This window comes from Pelecanus crispus, chromosome 1, assembly GCF_030463565.1.
Source record: "Pelecanus crispus isolate bPelCri1 chromosome 1, bPelCri1.pri, whole genome shotgun sequence".
Classification (NCBI taxonomy): Eukaryota; Metazoa; Chordata; class Aves; order Pelecaniformes; family Pelecanidae; genus Pelecanus; species Pelecanus crispus.
In genome coordinates, this window is record NC_134643.1 from 181,194,456 (window position 1) to 181,216,767 (window position 22,312).

Below are 22,312 nucleotides of genomic sequence, written 5' to 3' on the forward strand. Positions count from 1 at the left end.
CGGTTCCAGCCGGCTCCAACCGACCCCCGCGGGGCACGGCCCAGCCCCGCAGCCAAGATGGCGGCGCCTCGGGGAAAAAACGTTTAAGAAAGGGCAAAAAACTCCACACAGGAAGTAAGGATTTAGGGGAAAAAAGCGTTTGAGACACCAAGGTAAGAGAAGGAGGGGAGGAGGCTCCACGTGCCAGACCAGAGATTCCCTTGCAGCCCGTGGAAAAGACCATGGTGAAGCAGGTTGTCCTCCTGCAGACCATGGCAGACCACGCCAGAGCAGATACCAACACTGCTGCCCATAGAGGACACCATGCTGGAGCAGGTGGACATGCACTGAAGGAACTACAACCTGTAGAGAGCCCCAGTAGGAGCAAATTTTCTCCTGAAGGAAGCTGCAGCCCATGGAGGATCCATGTTGGAGCAGGGTAAAAGTGTGAGGAGGAAGGAGCAGCAGAGAGGAGCTGTTACGGACTGACCCCAACCCCCATTCCCTATCTCTCCCTGTGCTACTCAGGGATGGGGGAGGTATAGGAGTCAGAAATGAAGGAGGGAAGTTAAACACAGAAGAGAAAGGGGTGGGGAAAGATGTTTCAGTTTTTGTCTTTGTTTCTCACTATCCAAATCTATTTCAATTGCTAATAAGTGAAATTAATTTTCCCCGGGGCAAGTCTGTTTTACCCATGATTGTAACTGGTAAGTGATCTCCCTATCTTTATATCAACCCACGAGCCTTTTCAGCTTATTTACCCCCCTGTGCTCTTGAGGAGGGGGATTGAGAGTCCCCTATGTCCGACAGAGCCAATGCCAGCTGGCTCCAACACAGACCTGCCACTGGCCAAGGCCGAGGGAATCAGTGATAGTGGTAGTGCCTCTGTGATAACATATTTAAGAGGGGGAAAAAAAAACCCCAATGGGACACAAACTGCAGCTGGAGTGAGGAGTGAGAATATGTGAGAGGAATGACGCTGCAGACACCAAGGTCAGTGAAGAAGGAGGGGGAGGAGGAGCTCCAGGCACCAGAGCAGAGATTCCCCTGCAGCCTGTGGTGAAGACCATGGTGAGGCAGGCTGTGCCCCTGCAGCCCATGGAGGTCCATGGTGGAGCAGATATCCACCTGCAGCCTGGGGAGAACCCAAAGGAGAGCAGGCGTATGTGCCCAAAGGAGGCTGCGCCCCCAAGGCAAGCCCACGCTGGAGCAGGCTCCTGGCAGGACCTGTGGACCCATGGAGAGAGAGGAGCCCACGCTGGAGCAGGTTTTCTGGCAGGACTTGTGACCCCATGGGGGACCCATGCTGGAGCAGTCTGCTCCTGAAGGACTGCGCCCCGTGGAAGGGACCCACGCTGGAGCAGTTCGTGAAGAACTGTAAGCCCATGGGAAGGACCCACATTGGAGAAGTTCATGGAGGACTGTCTCCCGTGGGAGGGACTGTCCTGGTTTCGGCTGGGATAGAGTTAGTTTTCTTCCTAGTAGCAGGGATAGTGCTGTGGTTTGGATTTAGTAGGAGAATAATGTTGATGGTTTAGTTGTTGCTAAGTACTGCTTATGCTAGTCAAGGACTTTTCAGCTTCCCATGCTCTGCCAGGTGCACAAGAAACTGGGAGGGGCCACAGCCAGAATAGTTGATCCAAACTGACCCAAGGGCTATTCCATACCGTATGATGTCATGCTCAGTATATGAACTGGGGGGGTTGGCCGGGGGGCAGCAATTGCTGCTCAGGAACTGTCTGGGTATTGGTCGGCGGGTGGTGAGCATTGCGTTGTGCATCACTTGCTTTGTACATTATTATTATTATTATTATGTTATTATTATCATTACTATCTTACTTTATTTCAATTATTAAACTGTTCTTATCTCAACCCAGGAGTGTTTCTCACTCTTACTCTTCCGATTCTCTCCCCCATCCCATCCCATCAGAGTAGGGGGAGTGAGTGAGCGGCTGCATGGTGCTTAGTTGCTGGCTGGGGCTAAACCACAACAGGGACCCCACACTGGAGCAAGGGAAGAGGAATCCTCCCTTGAGGAAGAAGGAGCGGCAGAGACGACATGTGATGAACTGACCGCAATCCCTGTTCCCTGTCCCCCTGCGCCACTCAGGGGGAGAAAGTAGAGAAAAATCAGGAGTGAAGTTGAGCCCGGGAAGAAGGGAAGGGTGGGGGGAAGGTGTTTTATTTCTCATTACCCTACTCAGTTTTGATTGGCAATAAATTAAACTGATTTTCCCCAAGTCGAGTCTGTTTTGCCTGTGACAGTAATTGCTGAGTGATCTCCCTGTCCTTATCTTGACCCATGAGCTTTTTCGTTATATTTTCTCTCCCCTGTCCAGTTGAGAAGGAGAGTGATAGAGCAGCTTTGGTGGGCACTTGGCATCCATCCAGGGTCAACCCACCGCAATACTGAATTCACCATAACTGTTCTGGTATAACTGTCTTCTTTCCCTACAATAATCACATAGATGACTGCCATAAGCAGCTTTATGATACAAGCATATATATACCTCACATGAATGAGGTACTGTCTTCAACATCTCTCCATAAGATATTGTTTTGCCTTCTTCCTCTCCCCTAAGTTTTGTTTTCCATTGAACTGGTCAAACTTAATAAGCTTTGTCATTAGATTCTGCTTCAGCAGAATTTGGTGGAGATACTAATTCAGCTGTATATGTTCTTTGCCACTTTTTTCCCAGCTTTTCCATTTTAAATTCTAATTGAAAACAACTATATAATGCCCCGTAAAGTGTCTCTTTATATAACATACCTCCAGCTTTCTCTGATACTTCTCACATTCCATTTGGCACTGTGAAAGATTCTTAGCTGTTTCTTGTTGCATGAGCTGAACATGTTCACTTTCAAAGGACTTTAACTTACTTTGGTGAAGAAGTTCAGCTACTTTGCTTTCTGTGCCAAGCTGCATTTGTCTATACCTAAAAGAAAAAAAAAAGTTTTGATTATTCAAAAATAAACAAACATAGAATCCATGCTAGTCCTGTTCATTAGAGGTATACATTTCAGAAATTAATACAGTATTTTTAAGAGTTTCATAAGTATTAGTATGGTTATCTATGTAACTATTGTAACCCATATTTGAAACATTATTAGGAAAATTCAATACTATAATGACAACAAGACAGTATGTTGAAAACTCAGTCCATGGCTTTTCTGAATATATGGTTAATGCACAATCAAATGACTATGACCTTACAGTATACCTTATTTTTTAAAAATGTTAGATCAATGTGAATCTCTTTCTAGGTACACAAATGTATGCACTGAAGTCTTTCCATGGAAGAGATACTAAGGACAGCAACATCATGCACTTATACAGTTGCACTGTGTGGAAGAAATTACTTAAGCAAGTTAGCACTCTACAGCTTGGAAAAGAGATGGTGTAATGAAAATGGAGAAATAGGAGAGGCCTGTAACATCATGAGTGGCACAGAGAATGAGAATAGGAATAAATTATTCACTGTATTTTCCAACAGATAAATGAGAAAGCAGCTAATAAAGCTAGCAGATGCAGAATGAAAACAAATAGAAGTCCTTCTTCACACATGAAAGCTGTGAAATTCCTTACCATAAGATGTTGTGGATGCTAAAAATTAACACTTAATCAAGAGGATACTGAATAAACTTAGCAGAGAAATCCTTTGACAACTATTAAACGCAAGATGGTACTTCTCACACAGAAGTCACTTAACAACAAATTGTTAGAATGCCATATAAACCTTTACTCTAACCTAGCATGGCTGTTATGTTAGCTGTCATTTGTCAAATAGCAGTTGCAACACAATTCCACCCTATTTAGCACCTGATCTTTAGGTGGGATTGAGAGCATTTAACACAAACAAGGGGATTACTTCAAATATTTTCCCTGAGGATTTCAGATGTAGGAATGTTTCTAAGGGACAAAGAGGAAGCAATTTTCACTGGAATTAACTTGAGCTGAACAAACAGGTGTCATTATGATGCCCTTTATAATCACTCTGTAGACATCTGTGTATGAATAAACAGTCCAATGCATGAATGAGATTGCTCCCACATAGGCTGCGTGAGCAGAGATTGGAAATTCTGCCTACTGAGCTCATGAAAAGGTCACTCTTTTAAAAACAATTTTCTTTTTCAATAGTATGACATTTATCCTCAGAGTTACTGCACTCATACTGCTAAATGCCAATTATCTATCTGGTTATTGACTGCTGCTGTCAATTTTGGTTGAAGATGCTTTCCAAGTGCTAATACTTCAAGTAGTTCATCACTATTCCCTGACTGTATGTTCCTATTTTCACTTTACCACAAAAAAATATTTCAGCACTCTTACATTCTCCACACTTTGTACATGATTGGCTGCAGGCATCACACTAAATCTGTTCTGCTATACACATTGTTTACAATCCTGGGAAGACTGTTTTGTTCCAAAATGAGTAAGTCTTCACAAAGATACATGTCATCCAGCCAACTGATGTGCAATGCAATACACAAATGAAATTTATCTACAAGTTACAAGTCATATTTATTGACTTTCAACAACAAATTCATATCTTCTGCCTTTACACAAAATAAATGGCAATGCCTTCCTGTAGACTGCTTCAGACCTTAAATTAGTTTGAGGTTCAATGATCTGTTCTGTACACAGCCTACACACTGGAAACACACATAAACACAGGCTATGCATACTTCTCTGTACTTACTTTCTATACTTTCCAGAGAAGTCCGTAGTTCTCTGATGATTTTGTAAGTCTACCCAATCAGCTGGGTGCTTCCAGAGCATGCTTATCAACCCAATCATGAACAGTAACTTCAGAAAAAAAAAATTGTACTTTGTATTTTGGAAATTTGAAGTAGCTTACATGTGCATAATCTGTTTTTTACTGGTAAGGTTATGAAGAGTCAAGTTTTCTTTTGACCTTACGACACTGTTGAGCTCACTCGTAACTCCTCCACTGTAGCAGCATTCAGAGTTTGTCCTACCTATCAAACCAGATAGTATCTCTGGTTTCTTGGCTACTACTTCAGCACAAGTGTGTGTGCATGTGTGTACATAGTCATGTAACACAATGCCAAAATACATTCCTTAATCTGCCTGATGGTCTCTAAGGGAAAATAAAAGAAAACAAAACCACCCTAATGCTTTAATACTACTATTATGGAAAAAAAATAGTAGAATGCGGGTGTACAGGATTTTTCTCCGTCAAGAAATTTTAGCAAACTTGATACAGGGAAAGAGTAGAGGTTTTTGTCTCACAGAAGAATGAGGGTTGGGAATGAAAGGGAAAATACAGATTGAGACAATGAAAAAAATGGAAAAAAAAACATGTAAAAATCATCTGGAATGAGGTCTCAACTTCATTATGTCTCTGTGCCATTCGGATGATCAGTCAATAATGCCTGAAGTTTGTTATAGCAGAGTGACACAATCTGAAAGGTTATCTAAAAGGTTATTCCTACAGCAAAGTAAGAAAGAGAATATTCAGAGGGACTTAAACTCTGGTTTGTAAGGATGGTTTTAAGATTTTTCTGTCAGAGGAGTCTGTTTTTGCAAATGGTGGATAATGGTTTAATAACTTTTCAAAATCTACATATAATGAGAGTTAACTAAAAGATTTCACATTAAAATCATATAGTCTGTACGCTAAAGAAAGTATGCCAGACAACTGTTTTTTGAATGAACTACAAGACACATCCAGCACAGCCTAATCTAATATTGATGTTCAGAGACTTCTATCATATATGTGTGTAATGTGAGATTCACTTATTTCCAACTTCTTATAAGCATCCCATAAGGACTGAGATAGAAACTCTAATCTGGTTTTACCTAACAGAAATAGAGTCTCTTTTCTCATTGTCTACCCCGTTCACAAAAACTGAGATGTACAGCAGTACTCCTCAACAACTGAACAACAAATCACAGAATCATAGAATAGTTTGGGTTGGAAGGGACCTTTAGAGGCCATCTAGCCCAACCCCCCTGCAGTGAGCAGGGACAGCTTTAACCAGATCAGGGTGCTCAGAGCCCCATCCAACCTCACCTGGAATGTTGCCAGGGATGGGGCCTCTACCACCTCTCTGGGCAACCTCTTCCAGTGCTTGACCACCCTCACTGTAAAAAATGTCTTCCTTATAGCTAGTCTGGATCTATCCTCTTTTAGTTTACAACCATTACCCCTTGTCCTATTGCAACAGGCCCTGCTAAAAAGTCTGTCCCCATCTTTCTTATAAGCCTCCTTTAAGTACTGAAAGGCTGCAATAAAGTGTCCCTGGAGCCTTCCCTTCTCCAGGCTGAACAACCGCAACTCTATCAGCCTTCCTTCACAGGAGAGGTGCTCCAGCCCTCGGATCATTTTGGTGGCCCTCCTCTGGACCTGCTCCAGCAGGTCCATGTCTTTCCTGCACTGAGGACTCCAGAGCTGGACGCAGTACTCCAGGTGGGGTCTCACCAGAGCAGAGGAGAGGGGCAGAATCACCTCCCTCGACCTGCTGGCCACACTTCTTTTGATGCAGCCCAGGGTACAGTTGGCCTTCTGGGCTGCTAGCACACATTGTTGGCTCATGTCCAGCTTTTCATCCACCAGTACCCCCAAGTCCTCCTCCGCAGGGCTGCTCTCAATCCCTTCATCCTCCACTCTGTATTGATACTGGGGGTTGCCCCGACCCAGGTGCAGGACCTTGCACTTGGCCTTGTTGAACCTCATGAGGTTCACACAGGCCCACCTCTCCAGCTTGTCCAGGTCCCTCTGGATGGCAACCCATCCCTCAGGAGTGTCAACCACAGCACTCAGCTTGGTGTCATCTGCAAACTTGCTGAGGGTGCACTTGATCCCACCATGTCCTTGATGAAGATATTAAATAGTACTGGTTCCAATACGGACCCCTGAGGGACACCACTTGTCACTGACCTCCATCTGGACATTGAGCCATTGAACACTACCCTCTCGATGCGACCATCCAACCAATTCTTCATCCACCGAACAGTCCACTCATCAAATCCATATCTCCCCAATTTAGAGAAGGATGCTGTGGGGGACCGTGTCAAAGGTCTTACACAAATCCAGATAGATGACATCCATAATGAAGTACATTAGAAGACAATAAATTTGTAAAATTAACCATTCGAGAAATAACAAGTCCTAGTATTATGCTTGTTAATAGGAAAGAATACCAAGCAAGTAAATACTATGAAATAATAAATCTTGCAAAGGAAGTCCTAACAAGATTATACAAAATGCAACATCAACCCTTTCTAATTTTGCAGACTTGATAATACCAACCTAAGGCTCTTTAGGATATATTTTAGACATTATTTTCAAGTTTAACAATGGAAAAAACCCTGTAAGTTGTGAAATCATCCTGACTCCACAAGATGGGTCAGTTCCAGATCTAAGATCTTTACAGTAATTACAGTATACTCTCCTATTTGTACAAATGTCTCTGCTTTGGTTCAGTGCCAAATCTGCAGAGAAACCTAAATGCTACCGACATTTCCTCCCTAACCTGTCCTATTGCTAATCTCCCACTTCCAGCCCCAGCATGTTCTCTAACGTTCCTGCCCTCCTCCCTCTCTGTCCCAGCGCCAGCCCAGATTTCTCCTGATTTCCAGTTCTATTTTCATTCTTTCTACTCGGTGCATCTGTTTTTCTTCCCACCTGTGTTCCTAGCCTACTCAGGTTCCATTCCTATCTTACAACCCTACCCTTCAACTGCTGGTTTTCTTTCTCTCTATTCCTGTATCACCCTCACAGTTCAGCATCTTTCATCAAATCCTACCCATACTTCTTTCACCATGAGATTCAAATCCCAGTTTAACTTCCTCACCTTGTCCAAGTGAGTCTGGCTGTTAAGGCCTCCTCATTTCCAAAGAGGCCAAAGCTAAGTATAAAAGCACAGAACAGAATTTTCCTTACTCTTCATTGTGCCACTTGGAGTCACACAGAAGGAGTTACAGCAGTCTAGATAGGCCTGAATTAAATTCAGTCATCTTACAGACTACCCATACGCTGTCCATACATGTGGCAAACTGAGACTCCATTTCAAACACAGACACTCAAAGGATCTTGTTTTCACTGGTTCTCTTTTTGATCTTTGGTACTAAAAACTGGCTGGTTTGCTTCTGAGCAATCAAAAATTTCCCATGAATTGAGTTCACATGCTACCCACTAAGTAACTGAAAATGTAGGAACTCCGATCCTTAGTTTCAAATGCTTTCATTGCTCTCCTTCTGAAGCACTGAACGTAAGTCTCATCTGTCATGTATCTGGCTGGTTTCATAAACTGAAAGTCTGTTTTAATATTCACTACAAAATCCGTAAGAAAACTGTCATTCTTCATTTAAAGACATGTATTTTATGGAGATTGTTACACTAACTTTATAGACATTTTCAGTCTTTTGTATTATTTATTGCTTCATTAATGTCTACCAAATATGTTAAATTATTTCTAATCTGGACTAAAATAACAAAGCACTTAGTAACAATGAATTTAAATACCTCCAACAAAAGGAAAAAAGCACCGAGTATAATGATTAAACAGAAGATGAAGCATGCCATCTACAAATTGTTTAAACAATGAAAAATTTGTTTGCTGAAATAGTTTTAACTTAAAATTTGTTTTCCCCAAATAACATACCGAGGATTTTTTCAGCATAGCATTCTTGTTTTATTAAAAAAAAAAAAAAATCCAGAACCATATAGCTTAAATGCTGAAGGGTAAACATGATTTAACATGCAAGTTCTTGCCAGATGTTACATTTGCTTCGTATCAAGTAATTAAACATACAGTACTTTTGCATGTGGTTTAGTAAAATCTGTTTGAGAGAGAAAGCTTAGAAGCTTTGTTTAAAGCTGCTTGCTTCAAAGCAGATTTTTGTGTTTTGCAGCATTCTAAGCATTTGTTATGTATTGGCCTCTGATCCTCATTCTGTCAAAACAACTTCCTTGGAGGCAACACTTCCACATAGTATTTTGCAGTATGTAGGATGTGCTAGTTCCAAACATCCAGATTCAGCAAGATAAACAGCTGTTTTACACTACATGTAGTTTCAGGACACTTACACCCAAAATTATCTATGCAGTAAGTGGAGTTCTTCAGTGTGTAGAACCCATGTATTCTTTTTACCCTAACTAGACTAATGCCCAGTGTACACTAGATTGGACACTTTTCCCCGCAGTGTCCGATGAGAACATGCATACTTCCCATGTATTCTTGTGCCTTATGCCAGAGAAAGAAACAGGTTAGCTGCTGCATAGATCTTCTCACTAACCTGTAACACGACCGGTAAAGAGCAAAGTTAAAGGTGGGGTTGTAGAATATACATATAAAAGGCACATCCTGATGAGTTACTACAAAGGTAGCTGCTTACCTTTGTGTTTATTCCACTAGGACAGCTAGACTAACCTAATTAGCACAATGAGTGTTCCATCTCTTTTAAGAACTGGAAGAATGAACATTACAAAAGATGAGTCTGCTTTAGATATATCTGCTAAATCATGCTGACTGGCAGGGACTGAAATACACCTTTGTTTCCTTGTCTCTGGACTATGCAATTGTGCTGCCTTTTATTTGACTCTGACTCTGTGAAACTTAAGATTCGCTCCTGCACTGAGACACAGCTTCAACAGTAATGGCAGAGACTGCTTCGGCCTAGCCTAGTGTAGCCTGTGCTTGGGAGTTATATTTCAGTCACGAGAATTTCATAATAAACCTTCACTAGGGAGCTTTCTCTCAGTCCTGGAGCTCTGATGGACGTTGAATCCAGTCTTCCACTTCCTGAAAGTGCATGCTTACTTTGGGATGTAGAGATGAGCAACTGTAAAAGAGATGAGCAACTCCTGTCATGCTTTTTTATAAAAATGAAACAGGATGTGGTTGCTACTCTGTGTTAATTCAATGCTGCTGATGCATGCTTATTTTGCTCAGAGTCACTTGCCTAGACTGTTATTACTTGGTTTAAGTAATCAGCATCTTGACTGAGTTAACTCTTGTTATTTGATTCAGTGAAATAAACATAAAATCTCCTCAAATAACCTAACTGAACTTTACCAGTATAGAGATATTAATAACAGCATCCTTAACAAAAAGAAAGGATCTAAAGAAACCAATAAGCATATAATAAGGAATGGGATGTAATTTCACCGTTTCCTCCTCAAAAACTGTTTCTTAGATACATGAATAGGAGAACAGAGTCACCCTGGGAATTTTTAGGAGTCTAATGATAGTTGCTTTTCTCTTTGTCTAGACATCTTAGTCAAAGATTTATATCCTTGTGTTCTCATTTATGTTTCTGGGGATGATGAATTCTAAATCTATGAAAAACTGTACAAACATGAAACACAGAAATCATTAGTATTCATGGTTAGTCAGAGAATACCTACCTGATTAGGTTATTTCAGGAGACATAGGCACAGCGATATCTAGTTTGTGAATCCAGAAATGGAAATTATCACCTCACAACATCCCTTGAATAAAACTTCAAAATAACCCCAAAGAAAGAAAAAAGATTCCTCTTTTTCAAACAGGAAGGCTATTAACTGAGTTCTCTGAAGCCTAGTGAAGAGATAACAAAGGAAATAGCTTCATAGAATTCCCCAAAGTACAGGACAACAATCTAAAAGGGAAACATAGCCAAGCTAAAGGGTGCAGATACGAGCAGCTCTACCTCAAGCCAAAAGTAGTCAGAAGCAGCTGAACAGTTCTATTGTTCCTGGCACAGCCTCGATACACTGCATAAAGCTATCTTTTGCATCTGTGTGCACTAGCACATAAAATGGCAAAAGTCTCCAATCTTGAAAGTATCAGAAACATCCTGAACTGAGGTGGAACGCATATCTGGACAAGCAGCAGAATAAGCATGATTAGATTTCTCATTGCCTAAACGACTTCTTTGCTCAAACAGATAAACACTTCAATTTTTTAAAAAATTCACTTTGAAGTGACAGATTGAAAAGGACCCCTGCTCTGCAATATGGTTTTGTCTATTGTACATATTTTAATCCAAGAGCAAAACCCCTGAAGTGTATTTATTAAAAACTCATTATGTCTTTAGTCACATTTTCTGTGCACACTATTCTCTATTTGATTTCCCATGGCATCCCAAACCATTAACTTTATTAAACCAATATTTTTATTTCATGGTTTACTTCAGTCCTTTCAAAAATTGCCATGTTAACAAAGCTGAATTTTGTACTAAATCAACAAAAAGGCAAGGAATAGTAGAGAGACTTATCCTCCAATAATGTATATTGATTGGTTCAGAAAATAATTAATTTGAATTGTAACTGTGAGAGATTTTGATATGGGAAATATGTAACGGACTTGAACGAAGGAAATGCCAGCAACTTCCTTGCTATAAAACACTAGAAAAAATAAAGCATCAGCTTTTAATATTACTCTGTACTAAATTTCAAATTTGTAACATACACTTAGAATTGTCTGACTTGATCCTTTTTTCTGGTGTTCATAATTATTTTTGTAAGCTACCACACAATTTCAATAATGATTCAACAATTTACCTCCTTAAACCAAGTATTAGCTTTTCAGAAATATTATTACTCCATGAAAAAATTCTTTAATAACAGTATTAGTATTTGTTTTTCTGGAATATAACTGAAATAAATTGCTATTGTAGTGGATGAAACATACCTGAACAGATTTGGGGGATAGTGGAAGCTACAGAAATTCTTCATGACGTTTTTATTATTGCACTGCAAACATTGTTCTTCATTGCTCAAGCAAACTAAGAAATTGGAGTCAACAGTTACACAAAGATTCTGAAAATGTTGCTTGAATTGTTTTTTCCCTCTTGGATAAAACATACAAAAATGTATCTTTTAAAACTCTCCAACTCCCACTTTAACAGAGGTTATTTTTCCACCAGATACTCAGTTAAATCAATATAAATATTTTCAAGTCTTTCTTGTGATTCTGGGTAGAGTGATCATTACTTGCTAGGCTAATTCAGTATTCAGGGAGTTTTCAGAGTGCCAATATGTGCATGTAGTTTTACTTCACATGGCTCAGATATGTTTTGATGTAGCATTACATCAAAGCTCACAGCTGGCCCTTAGCATATTGGCATACGTTCCCTTCCCTGAATGTTCTAGAGCAGTAATTTTTCAAGATAGTAGCTGAAACAAATGTAAGATTGATAATTAAAGAAATTTGACATAATTATAACTAAACTACCAAATTTATATGAAATTCTTGAGGTAAACAATCAGTCAATATTCCCAATATGCTGTAGATCCTCTCCAGGGAATAGACTTTTTTCTTTTTCTTTAATTAATCAATCCATACTAGTGCTGTCACTATGAAAAAAGAATACTGCATCCAAATATACAAGTGCATGCCTAAGTATACACACAAACCCCAAACTCTGAAAGAAATCATAAAACCTTCCTTGCTAAAGCTAGTAGACGTTTTGACTATTTTTTTTTTAAATACCTGAAGTCACAAACTTTAAACCTCTGCAGACACTGAAAGGAAGCTACTGAAAACTTCTGATACACACATATTGGTCAAATCTAAACCATAAATAAACAAGCGGAAGGTGAGTCAAGGAAATAAACTCTCTGGATGCTCACGTTGACAAGGTTTGTTACCTTTTCTATTAATTTACATGATTTACATTGTGAACACATCAATCTGTAAACTGCATGTACTTTTCCCTCCAATCTTTTCCCTTTGCTACTCTTTCTACAAAGTAGGTTGCATAAGAAGTTTATTAAAATTAAAACCCAGAAAATTAAAATTGGATTGCAAAGATATTTTGAAAGAATATTATGGGTATACAGATATGTTGTAGTCCTATACACAAGTTACTACTGAGGAAAAGGCAAGAAACCATCTCACACAACTTTGATAAAACTTTTGCAGTAACTCAGAGACTGAAAAAATAACAAAGGTAACAGTCCAAATCATGACATTCAAGTCACATTTTACACATGAGAAACATAAAAAATTCCACACTGTTTATGAAAAGAAACTTAAATATATGTCAGCAATCTTATCCCCTGTCTTCTACAATAGCATTTATTGTCTGTTGTTGTATATGCTGCTGTTCCTCTGATTTAACAGAAAATTCATTAAGATACTTTTAGATGTAAATATATACTTAATAAAAGGTAATTACTGTATGATTTTTAATTCCATTAATGCAAAAAGGGAAAAAGTCAATGTCAAGTGATTGACTGAACAGCAGTTATATAAGTGACAACAGCAATACTGAAATGCCCCTCTCCTTTAAACAAATAAAATCTAAAAAGCACTAAAAACACAGACAGCTACAAACAGAAGAAAAATGTTTGGAATGCCATATACATCCTTAAAACAGTCAGAAATGAACATACAGATTTTTAGGTTTTTAATTCCACAAATGTAACTTGTATGTAATTAATAACATCAAAGCTAAAATTCTATTCTATACAGTGAGGAAAAAAAAGGAGCTTTTTGGATGATCAGCAAGGAAAAAATAAGAAAAGGAAATGTCATCACTGAAGCTTCCCAGAAAAGGACAGGGAGAGGAATGAGAAAGTAGGGACAAATCTTTTGAGATAGGGCTAACAGGGAGACCATCAGACAAAGCTCCTCTGACATCTGAAAAAGAAAAGATATATGTAATTACTGTATCAGCAGAGAGACTGCCCTGCCCTCCATTTTCCCCACTGCAAGTCTGGCAGAATAGGTCAGAAGGTTAGGGTTCAAACTGCCATAATTTAGCAAATGATTGGTATGTCCTTTATATCACATGTAACAGGTTTGATTTCCTGATAACGAGAGTTCAAAGTACAGGCATACCTTGTTATCTGTCAAGGATGTGTTCCTAAAAGTGCTACAGTTAGCAATGATGGACAGTAAAGCAACTTTTCCCCTAAGAATTAATGTGATGGAGGGTCTTGGTGTTTGAAGTGACTTAAGAAATAAGCAAAATTTAAATTCAAGAGGCCAGCATATTGCTGCATAATTTTCCATTTATTCCCCAGTAAAATTACCCCTTAGAAAGAAGATCTCAACAATGCAAATGCAAAACAGAATTATTAAATAATCCAGGTTGGAAGGGATTTCAGGGGGTATCTAGCCCAACATCCTGCTCAGAGCAAGGTCAGCTATGAAATCAGACGAGGCGGCTCAAAGCTTTAGCCACTTGGATCTTGAAAACTCCCAAGGATGGAGGCTGCCCACAGTAATGCTTGGCTGCAGTAAAAAAGTTTGTCCTTATACCAAGTCAGAATCTCCTGTTTCCACTGATGTTCTCTTCTCCTTGTACCATGCCTGCCGTGAAGGGCCTGGCTCCATCTTCCTGGTGACCTCCTCGTAGGCACTGGGGGCACTGCTGTTAGGTGCCCCAGCAGCCAGACTGAACAAACCCCCTCCTCAGCTTCTCCTCACGGGGCAAGTGCTCCAGCCCCGACCATTCTGGTGGCCCTCCACTACACTCACTCTAGTTTATCATTATGTTACTTGCATTGGATGTCCCAAAACTGGACGGCCCTTGATGTCTTGACTATTCTCCTGCTAATACAGCCCAGGATGCTGTCAGGGTGCACTGCTAGCTAATACCAACCTTGCTGTTTACAAAAAACCCATTTGTTCCCTTCAAAGACAAGAAGGATGACACATAGTCACACACAAGGTAATTTGCATTTGCTTATTAGCATTTGAACACTACATAAAAGCTATTAAAATATTAAAAATCATGTACCAAAGACTACTAGACTTGTACTTCCAGCAGTTGTTTTAAACTAAGTATGATGCTGGAAAAATACATCGATTACCATCTGTCTTTCAGAACATAAAGGAACTTCCATTAAGCCACCTGCAGGCCATCAGGCATGCTTCAGTGCAACTGGGCAGCTGAGGGAAGTTTTTGTTAGAAGAGCAAAAGATGTAAAGACATGATAATGGCAACAGCTAGCAGAGATGGGTCTTACATAATCAAAGGATAGTAAAATGACTGACAAACAAGCAATGGGTAGATGAGCATTACTGGATCTGTCTTCTTTCAAGTCTAAGATATGTGAAATATCCTTTCCTATGCAGTGATAGCAACTGGAACCACATTAACATTACCATTAATGGGAAAACAAGGGATACAGCATGAAAACCTCTCCTCATTCCTATAACTTAAAAAACAAGCTCATCAACTGCATTTCAGCTTTAGCGACAACTACCAAATAATGTTATATACTAGCTGGTTTGTTACAAGTCTTAAGACGTTGATGTCTGTGTATGTCATTGTCCAGAAGTGAAACATATATTGCTTCTAAAAAGTATTTTCCTGAACTGTACATGCCCTTCAAATCAGAGACACTTTTGAAGATATTGTAAGAACAATAAACACACTTAAAACAACAGCAATAGCATAAGAGAATATGGACGATACTCTTACAGCCCAAAACAAGAAGAGCTACAGTCACATTCTACATACTCTTAAAAGCTTCAAGCAGAGTAATAAATGAATCCTGAACACATACATCACCAAGCTGTTCATGACACTAATGAAACAATCTCATTTCTCTTCATTTCTAAGCAGGAAAATGCCCAATGAATCTAAGTTTTCTATAAAGCAGCCTATCCCAATAAATTCTTCAGTTACCAAATTATCCTATATTACCTGCTGAGGCATGTGAAAAATGAAAATACTTCAAAAACACAGTAACTATTTTGAAAAATAATCAGTTAACTCCAGACTGTCTCCACTCTTGAGCATATTTGCTTTCACAACATACTTTTCTATATTTTATCACTTGTCTGACAAGTTTAACAAAATTTTTATAGACAGATACAACTTTGCCTTTATACAGCTTTTCTACCTTTTCTACTACTGAAGTTATTAATTTGAGAAGAGTAGCACTGTGGGAAGCAGTTAAAGAGAAAACAAAATCCAGGTTTGAAAAGAAGGAAGTTAGAATTCATGAATTATGGGGATATTAACAGGCTTTGCAATAAAAGTTTCAAGCATACCTTTTAAGAAGAGTCTTAGATGTGATATAATCACCACCTGGCTCCTGAAAGACCACAGCAAAAAGTACGGAAATTTATTTATTTTAGTGCATATAATTCCTAGACTAACCAAGTTTTCTGTTTCTCTGCTTTCTCTAATTATGTCCAGCTCTCTTCTCCCTTCCTACGTATCTTTGTCTTAATTTTTGTATTTTCCTCCCATTTTCTCTCACCATTTAAACAATTCTTTCTTCAGCTGAACTATCACAATCCCGGCAATAACCATATCTGAGAAATATAATTTTCCTTCTTCTTGTGGCGGACTTGAAAACAAATGCTTGTTCTTTTGGGTCTTTTCCCCTAACAGGACTTGTAGATAAGACACTCCTGATGTCCAAATATTCCCTGTCCCAACTGAGTACCTGGAGATTATAACCTTTTCTTTTTAACTTTTAGATCATAGCATATGAAAGTAGACATCTTTTTATTGTGAAATCAAAAGAGAAAGCTCTTCCTACTACTCTGTGTGTTCAGTGCTTGTATTGTTTCATCCCTGTCATCATCCATCCTTTCTGCTACGAGCCCTAGAATATGGCTACATCTACCATGCCACTAACAAAGCAACCGAAGATGCAATTCTTGTACTCTGGAGCTGGAAAGTTCCCTCTAACATAGCCATATTGTTAACATTAACACCTTCAATAAAAGTAGAGGTACCCATTCACTGAATGGTACATTCAAACTTGGCTTTAACCCTTTGTATTCTTATGGTTTACAAGAAAGACTCCCATTGACTGGGGACTTAGATACAGATAGGAAAAGTTAATTTTGCTTTAAAATTTCAAGAATGAACTGTTGCACTTCAGGCTGACCATGCTAGTTACCAGTTTTGTGTGAATACTTAGGTCATGACTGAAAAACAGTCTAGTTACAACTGTATTTCAGTTAACCTTATCTTGTGTGATGTGTAATTCTTTTGCCTTCTTTATTACAAGGTTTAAGTAGATGGAGGTGTTTAATATTTTTCCACAGTATTCCATTCTGAGCTCCATTCTCAGCATTCCATTCTTCCACTGTTAAAGTCTGAACCAGGTTGGAACCAGACTCTAAGCTTAATCTAAAACCACTTAATAGGCTAATAGTTCAACTTGCCTTAATTCAAAATGGAGCCAGTCTTCCAGAAAGCAAGAAAATCTGCTGTCAGCTGTTCTTGAAGATGCAGTGTTTATAGGTACATGACAGTGAAGCATGCTTGTTTTAGCCATACTAATGGGGCACACACTCTTAATACTTTGACTGCTGTTATATAAATGGGGTGGAGTCTGGCCCATATTTTCACTTCTTCCCAATCTCAGAATTCCTGGTAACCACAAATGGACATTCAAAGGCAAGCAATAAAGACTGTGCACTGCAAATGTGCATATAGAAAACACACCTTAAAGAACAGCTGTAGGTAAATTTGATTTCTGCTTCAGGACATCCACAATGTTAGTGACTCCAAGTTGTATTCCCCACAAAAACACCACGAGTATGGGTAGGGAATCTTCAATAAGAAATTTTCATCCTGAAAGCAACATAAAGCCTCAGGGTTTCAGGAGTTAAAATACAGCAGTGCAACGCTCAGGGGTGAACTTGTGCCGGGAACCATCACTGTGACACAGGCTCTACTAGATTATGATTACAAGTATTAGTGCTTTTTCATACGGTGAGAAAGCTCTGAGACATCAAGGCTACCTAGGATCACTCTGCCACACACAGAATATTTAAAAGTTTTGAGTCTATTACCATGCCATGAAAGCATGTCACCTATACAAGCAGTGTAGGACTTCACTACAGAAGAGTAAGAGGGAAAGGAGTTCTTCTTGTTGTTCCCTGATAGAGTTAAAGGGCTAAACATTTCAAACTACAGTCTGTAATGAAGCACTAGTCACACCACCTCAAAAAAGGTCAAGCAACCTAGCCATAAAATAAGTCAAGAATCTGATTGACTCAGCCACACACATGTTAACAAATACATCCTCATATCAGGGCACCCAATGCCTGTGATGAGGAGGATAACTCTACTTCTGACAATCTAGCAGTCCTCCTGATAGGGGAGGGATCTGAGGCTTACATGACAAATCTGACCCAATTTCAAAGCAAAATTTTCAAGAATGCTAGCAGTCTCTTCAACTTCTATGTAGAAAGTCTTCTTATAAGAACTTTATATACTTCCATTAGCAGAATCCCTACTGTTACAGGGTGTTGGGGATTTACTGTACAGATGATTCTGATCAACAAAAGCAACATAGGAAAAACACTCAGCAGTTTTCCCATCTAGGAAAAAAAGAAACCAAAACCAAACCTTCACAAATTCATTCGTGATTAATCCAAATTTGAAAAGAAAGATTTACACTTACTTCCTGATGGTGTATAAGATAAGATGACCAATCTTGTGTTATCTCCAAGTTCTTTGAAAATAGCCCTTAAATCATCACTCCTCACTTTATCTTTTCACTGGGAACAAGCAATCCTATTTACTAATGTGTTCAACACTTCTGTCAGTTGACGAACCAATTCCATTTGATCAGTTATTCCTAAGTGAGGAGATGTCATTTTGACTTCTGTTAGTAAATTATATGAAAATAGTGACACCCCATCACTATTCACACAATGATACTGAACTTACAGGCAGAGGACTTTGAGAATATTTTTTTCTATTCTTAAGGTCCAGGGAGATGAAAGTGTAAACTGTCCTCCAGAGTGAAGCGCTAGCCTTACATCAGCAGATTACTGGAATGAAATCCTTAGATGAGGTAAAAGGTCTCTGTCATGGGAGTGAAGATCTTAGGAAGTGAAGATCAAAACCACTTTTACTCAAAACAGGACCTCCATCCAGGTTTCCTGTTTTGTTAAGGAGCTCACAGACTCTTTCAGAACAGACTCTTTCTGGAATTTTTAATAACATCTTTTTTTTTTTGGTCAATGTTTTGGACCTTGCACAAAATGTCCATTTTCCCTCTTTAAAGCAGAGTAAGCAAAAAACATGACTGTCAAATTTCAGAAAGTTACCTTCATTGAGAAGGCTACCGGTGGAGGTGTCACCCTGGAGAAGTGAAGAAAATGCAAAAATCACAGTATAGTTCTGGACCTCCTGCTCTGTATGCTCAACTTCATGTTGAAAGGGACCAAGTATGAGAATGCAGGCCTGTTGATCACAGGTGACATGCATGAATACTGATAAACAAAGGAAACTGTTCTTAGACTTGAGTGTATGAATACACGTATGTGGAGACAAATACCTAAGGGAATCAGTATTTCATTAAAAAGTTGTTACTTCTGGATGAATGCTGCTAAGCTTTGCAATCCTTTTGGCCACAGCAGGTTTTCAAAAAGAGGTCTGGGCTTTCACTAATGACGAGCATTTTCCAAGACTCCAGTCAATACATAAGCTAAGCAGAACAGTAAATAAGTCTTCACTTAGCTTTGTGCTGAAACTAATAACAGCATATGAGCAGACTAGTATAAAGCTAGATCAGATACATTAAAAAACACAATGAACTGTGTATACATACTCTTAGATATAGCCAAAAGTAACCAGAGATCAGCTTGTTTAACCCACATAAAACACAGGACTTTCCTGAATTAATTCATGTTTGAATTAAAATATGTCTGTAAGAGTGAAGAATATCTGCTTTGAGAGAAACAGTATTTTAGATACGTGCCAAATTCTAAACAGGTATTATTTTGAAGTGGCCTGTGGCTTAAACTGTCTGAACAATTTTCTTTGAACTTTCAAGGGAAATTCTTCCCTTCGGAGTAACAAAAAAATATCAGGCTAACTCAACTCTGCCTGTAACACCAACACTGGGAAGATACAGAATATTTAGCATTTTGTCCCATCTTAAAATTGCTTCCACAAAATAGAAGAAATTGTTCTTTATGAATCTCTGTTCTCTGCCACAGAATGGAACACAATTCAACAGAATTTTCTTGTTTATATAAAATATAATCTCTTTTTAAAGCCAAATGAATTATTGGTTATTTGCCACTTATCACCACACACAACATTATAAATTAATCAAAGAATAAAACGTTACAACTGCAGAATCACACCTTTTTCACCCATTATAGAAGTTTTGATTTTTTTTGTCAGTGACGAGAAATACCTTGCCCAAGTTTCCTTGCTAGACTGTAAAGAATTACTTGTAGGTTTGTAAAGTTAATGACTTTGACAGATTTGAGAAGTTATTACTTCTATGCCATCATTAGGGGCTTTTTTTTTTTAAAAAAAAAATTCAGAACAACTATTTTTTTTATTTAGGTAAGGCCATACACGTTTTTAGCATTTTAGGAATCAAAATTGTCATCACTTAAGTGCAATAATGTGTGCCAGGATTTTTGGTACGTTAAGTGCTACACTGTTGAGTCTGTGCCATTACCTCTCTTGTGTCTCTACAATAGCATGTATTAATGCTAGACATAGTATTATTATACATGATGCTATATAATTCAGTATTTCTGTCTTACTAATACTTTTCCTTTACTTTTCCAATTTCCATTTTCTCTATTATCTTATATTCTTGCTAAAAATGACACTCACTCAATCATGTGAATTATTCTTTATAGCACATGGAATGAATTTAAAGACTAGCTGATCACATCAACATTAAAATAGGACAAATATGTTGCTTTGGCACAGTAAATTCAAATCCAGGCCACAAAAGTTTGGATTCTTTACAGACAGCTCCCCTCTTCACTATTCCTTAGTATGCTATCATTTACACATGCTCTATAATATGAAAATACAAACAATAAAAAAAAAGTCTTGCAAATATAAATATATTAAAATGAGGAATACAAGAAACTAGGCACATTTGAAATTAATAAAAGCAGAGACCAGAATTATTTCTTTAATTCAGATATTGCAGATTTACTGAATTGGAACATAATCCTTGACAGTTTGTAAAACCAACATCCACACTTCAAGTACCTTTAACTCCAGTCTAGATAAAGCCATCTTAAATTCATTTTTTCTACTTTGACCTAAGTTAACTACTGTTCGAGTGTTTTCCTAAAACACTACATTTCTCAGCTGTAACAGCATCTGTCATTCTTGGCTTGGAAGCAAGCTCTTGTATGAATGTGAGCAATCTTTTTTTGCTTCTTTAGAAATGCAGGGTATGTTCAACAACTGTACTATGGATCTGCAGGAATGTAAAGCATGTGTTTAAAGTAATTCAATGCATCTCTCAGATCATGATCAAATATGGCATACGATATGATTAATAAAATAAACAGCATACTGCAGTATTCGGTAGTCTTATTAAGACAGAAAATAGGACCATAAACTTTGCGGAGAGAAAAGTAATTAAAATATACACTACTTGCATGTTAACCTATTTTTATGGATTTAATAAAGAAAAGTCTATTGCTATTGCAAATATTTTTGTCAGATTTTATACTTTAAATTACAACACCAAAAGTAACAATACTTAGTGCTCTGGTACTATTCTCCTATGAACTCAAGTTTCCACAGCCCTAATGGCATGTACAGTTCACATTCTACATTTCTCACTCGCTTCAAATTAGTTTATGCAGCTTCAAAAAAAAGAAATGTAGAGGTTGCGACTGTTCAAAAGAATACCAGAGAGAGAGAGACCATTTGACATTGAAGTAACTCAAGAAGAGAAAATAAACCTTTCTACAGTACTATTTAAAATGTTTCTTTCACTCTCTGTGAGAAATCATGCTGCCATTTTTTTGTCACTGAGTCTCGACAGTAAAACTGTATGTCTGTTTTTTGGATTGTATTAAAAAAGTATCTTTTTCTCAAGGCTTTCTCATAAGTATTATTAGTTTTCAAAGTATTATCATTATTAGCATGCAATAAAGATGAAATTTCTGAAATTGTAATGTGAAAAAATGACAAAAATAGCAAAAGGTTGAGCACAATCCAGTCAGTAGGGCTAGAACTCAGATTTTAGTAAAGATCTAGAAAACCATTTATATGCATCAGTGTCACATTGGCAAAACTATTCTTCTTTCATTTGGCACAATCACATTTCAGTTACCTTTTAATTTTTTTTTCTTGTTTTAGGAGATCCTCCTTCATTATATTTCCTCCACAGTTACACAAACTTAATTTTTATTTTGGAAAATATATCGTGGTTCTAATTTTCAAACAAATTTGGTTTAGTATTTCAGAAGATTGTTTTTAAATGGTTCATTTACTGTTTTAGCATTAATGTGGCAGTAACAGAAAATGTCTACTTTCTAACTATATTTAAAGATCATTGAATTGTTATGAAATGTGCACACATGCAAGATCAACAAAGACAATCTTTTTCAGTGATCGTACATTTACACATACAAATTTATCTGACTTTGTCATTTCATAGGAATGTACTAG

At 38.2% G+C, this 22,312-nt stretch overlaps 1 protein-coding gene across 1 annotated transcript in view; it reads right to left on the bottom strand.

The window, feature by feature from the left end:
• Window positions 1-22,312, bottom strand: part of PIBF1 (progesterone immunomodulatory binding factor 1) — a 127,825-nt gene that overhangs the window by 50,451 nt on the left and 55,062 nt on the right. The window contains exon 10 of the mRNA XM_075723055.1: window positions 2,750-2,915. Coding sequence (XP_075579170.1) covers window positions 2,750-2,915 — 166 coding nt within the window. The remainder of the gene's footprint in view (window positions 1-2,749; window positions 2,916-22,312) is intronic.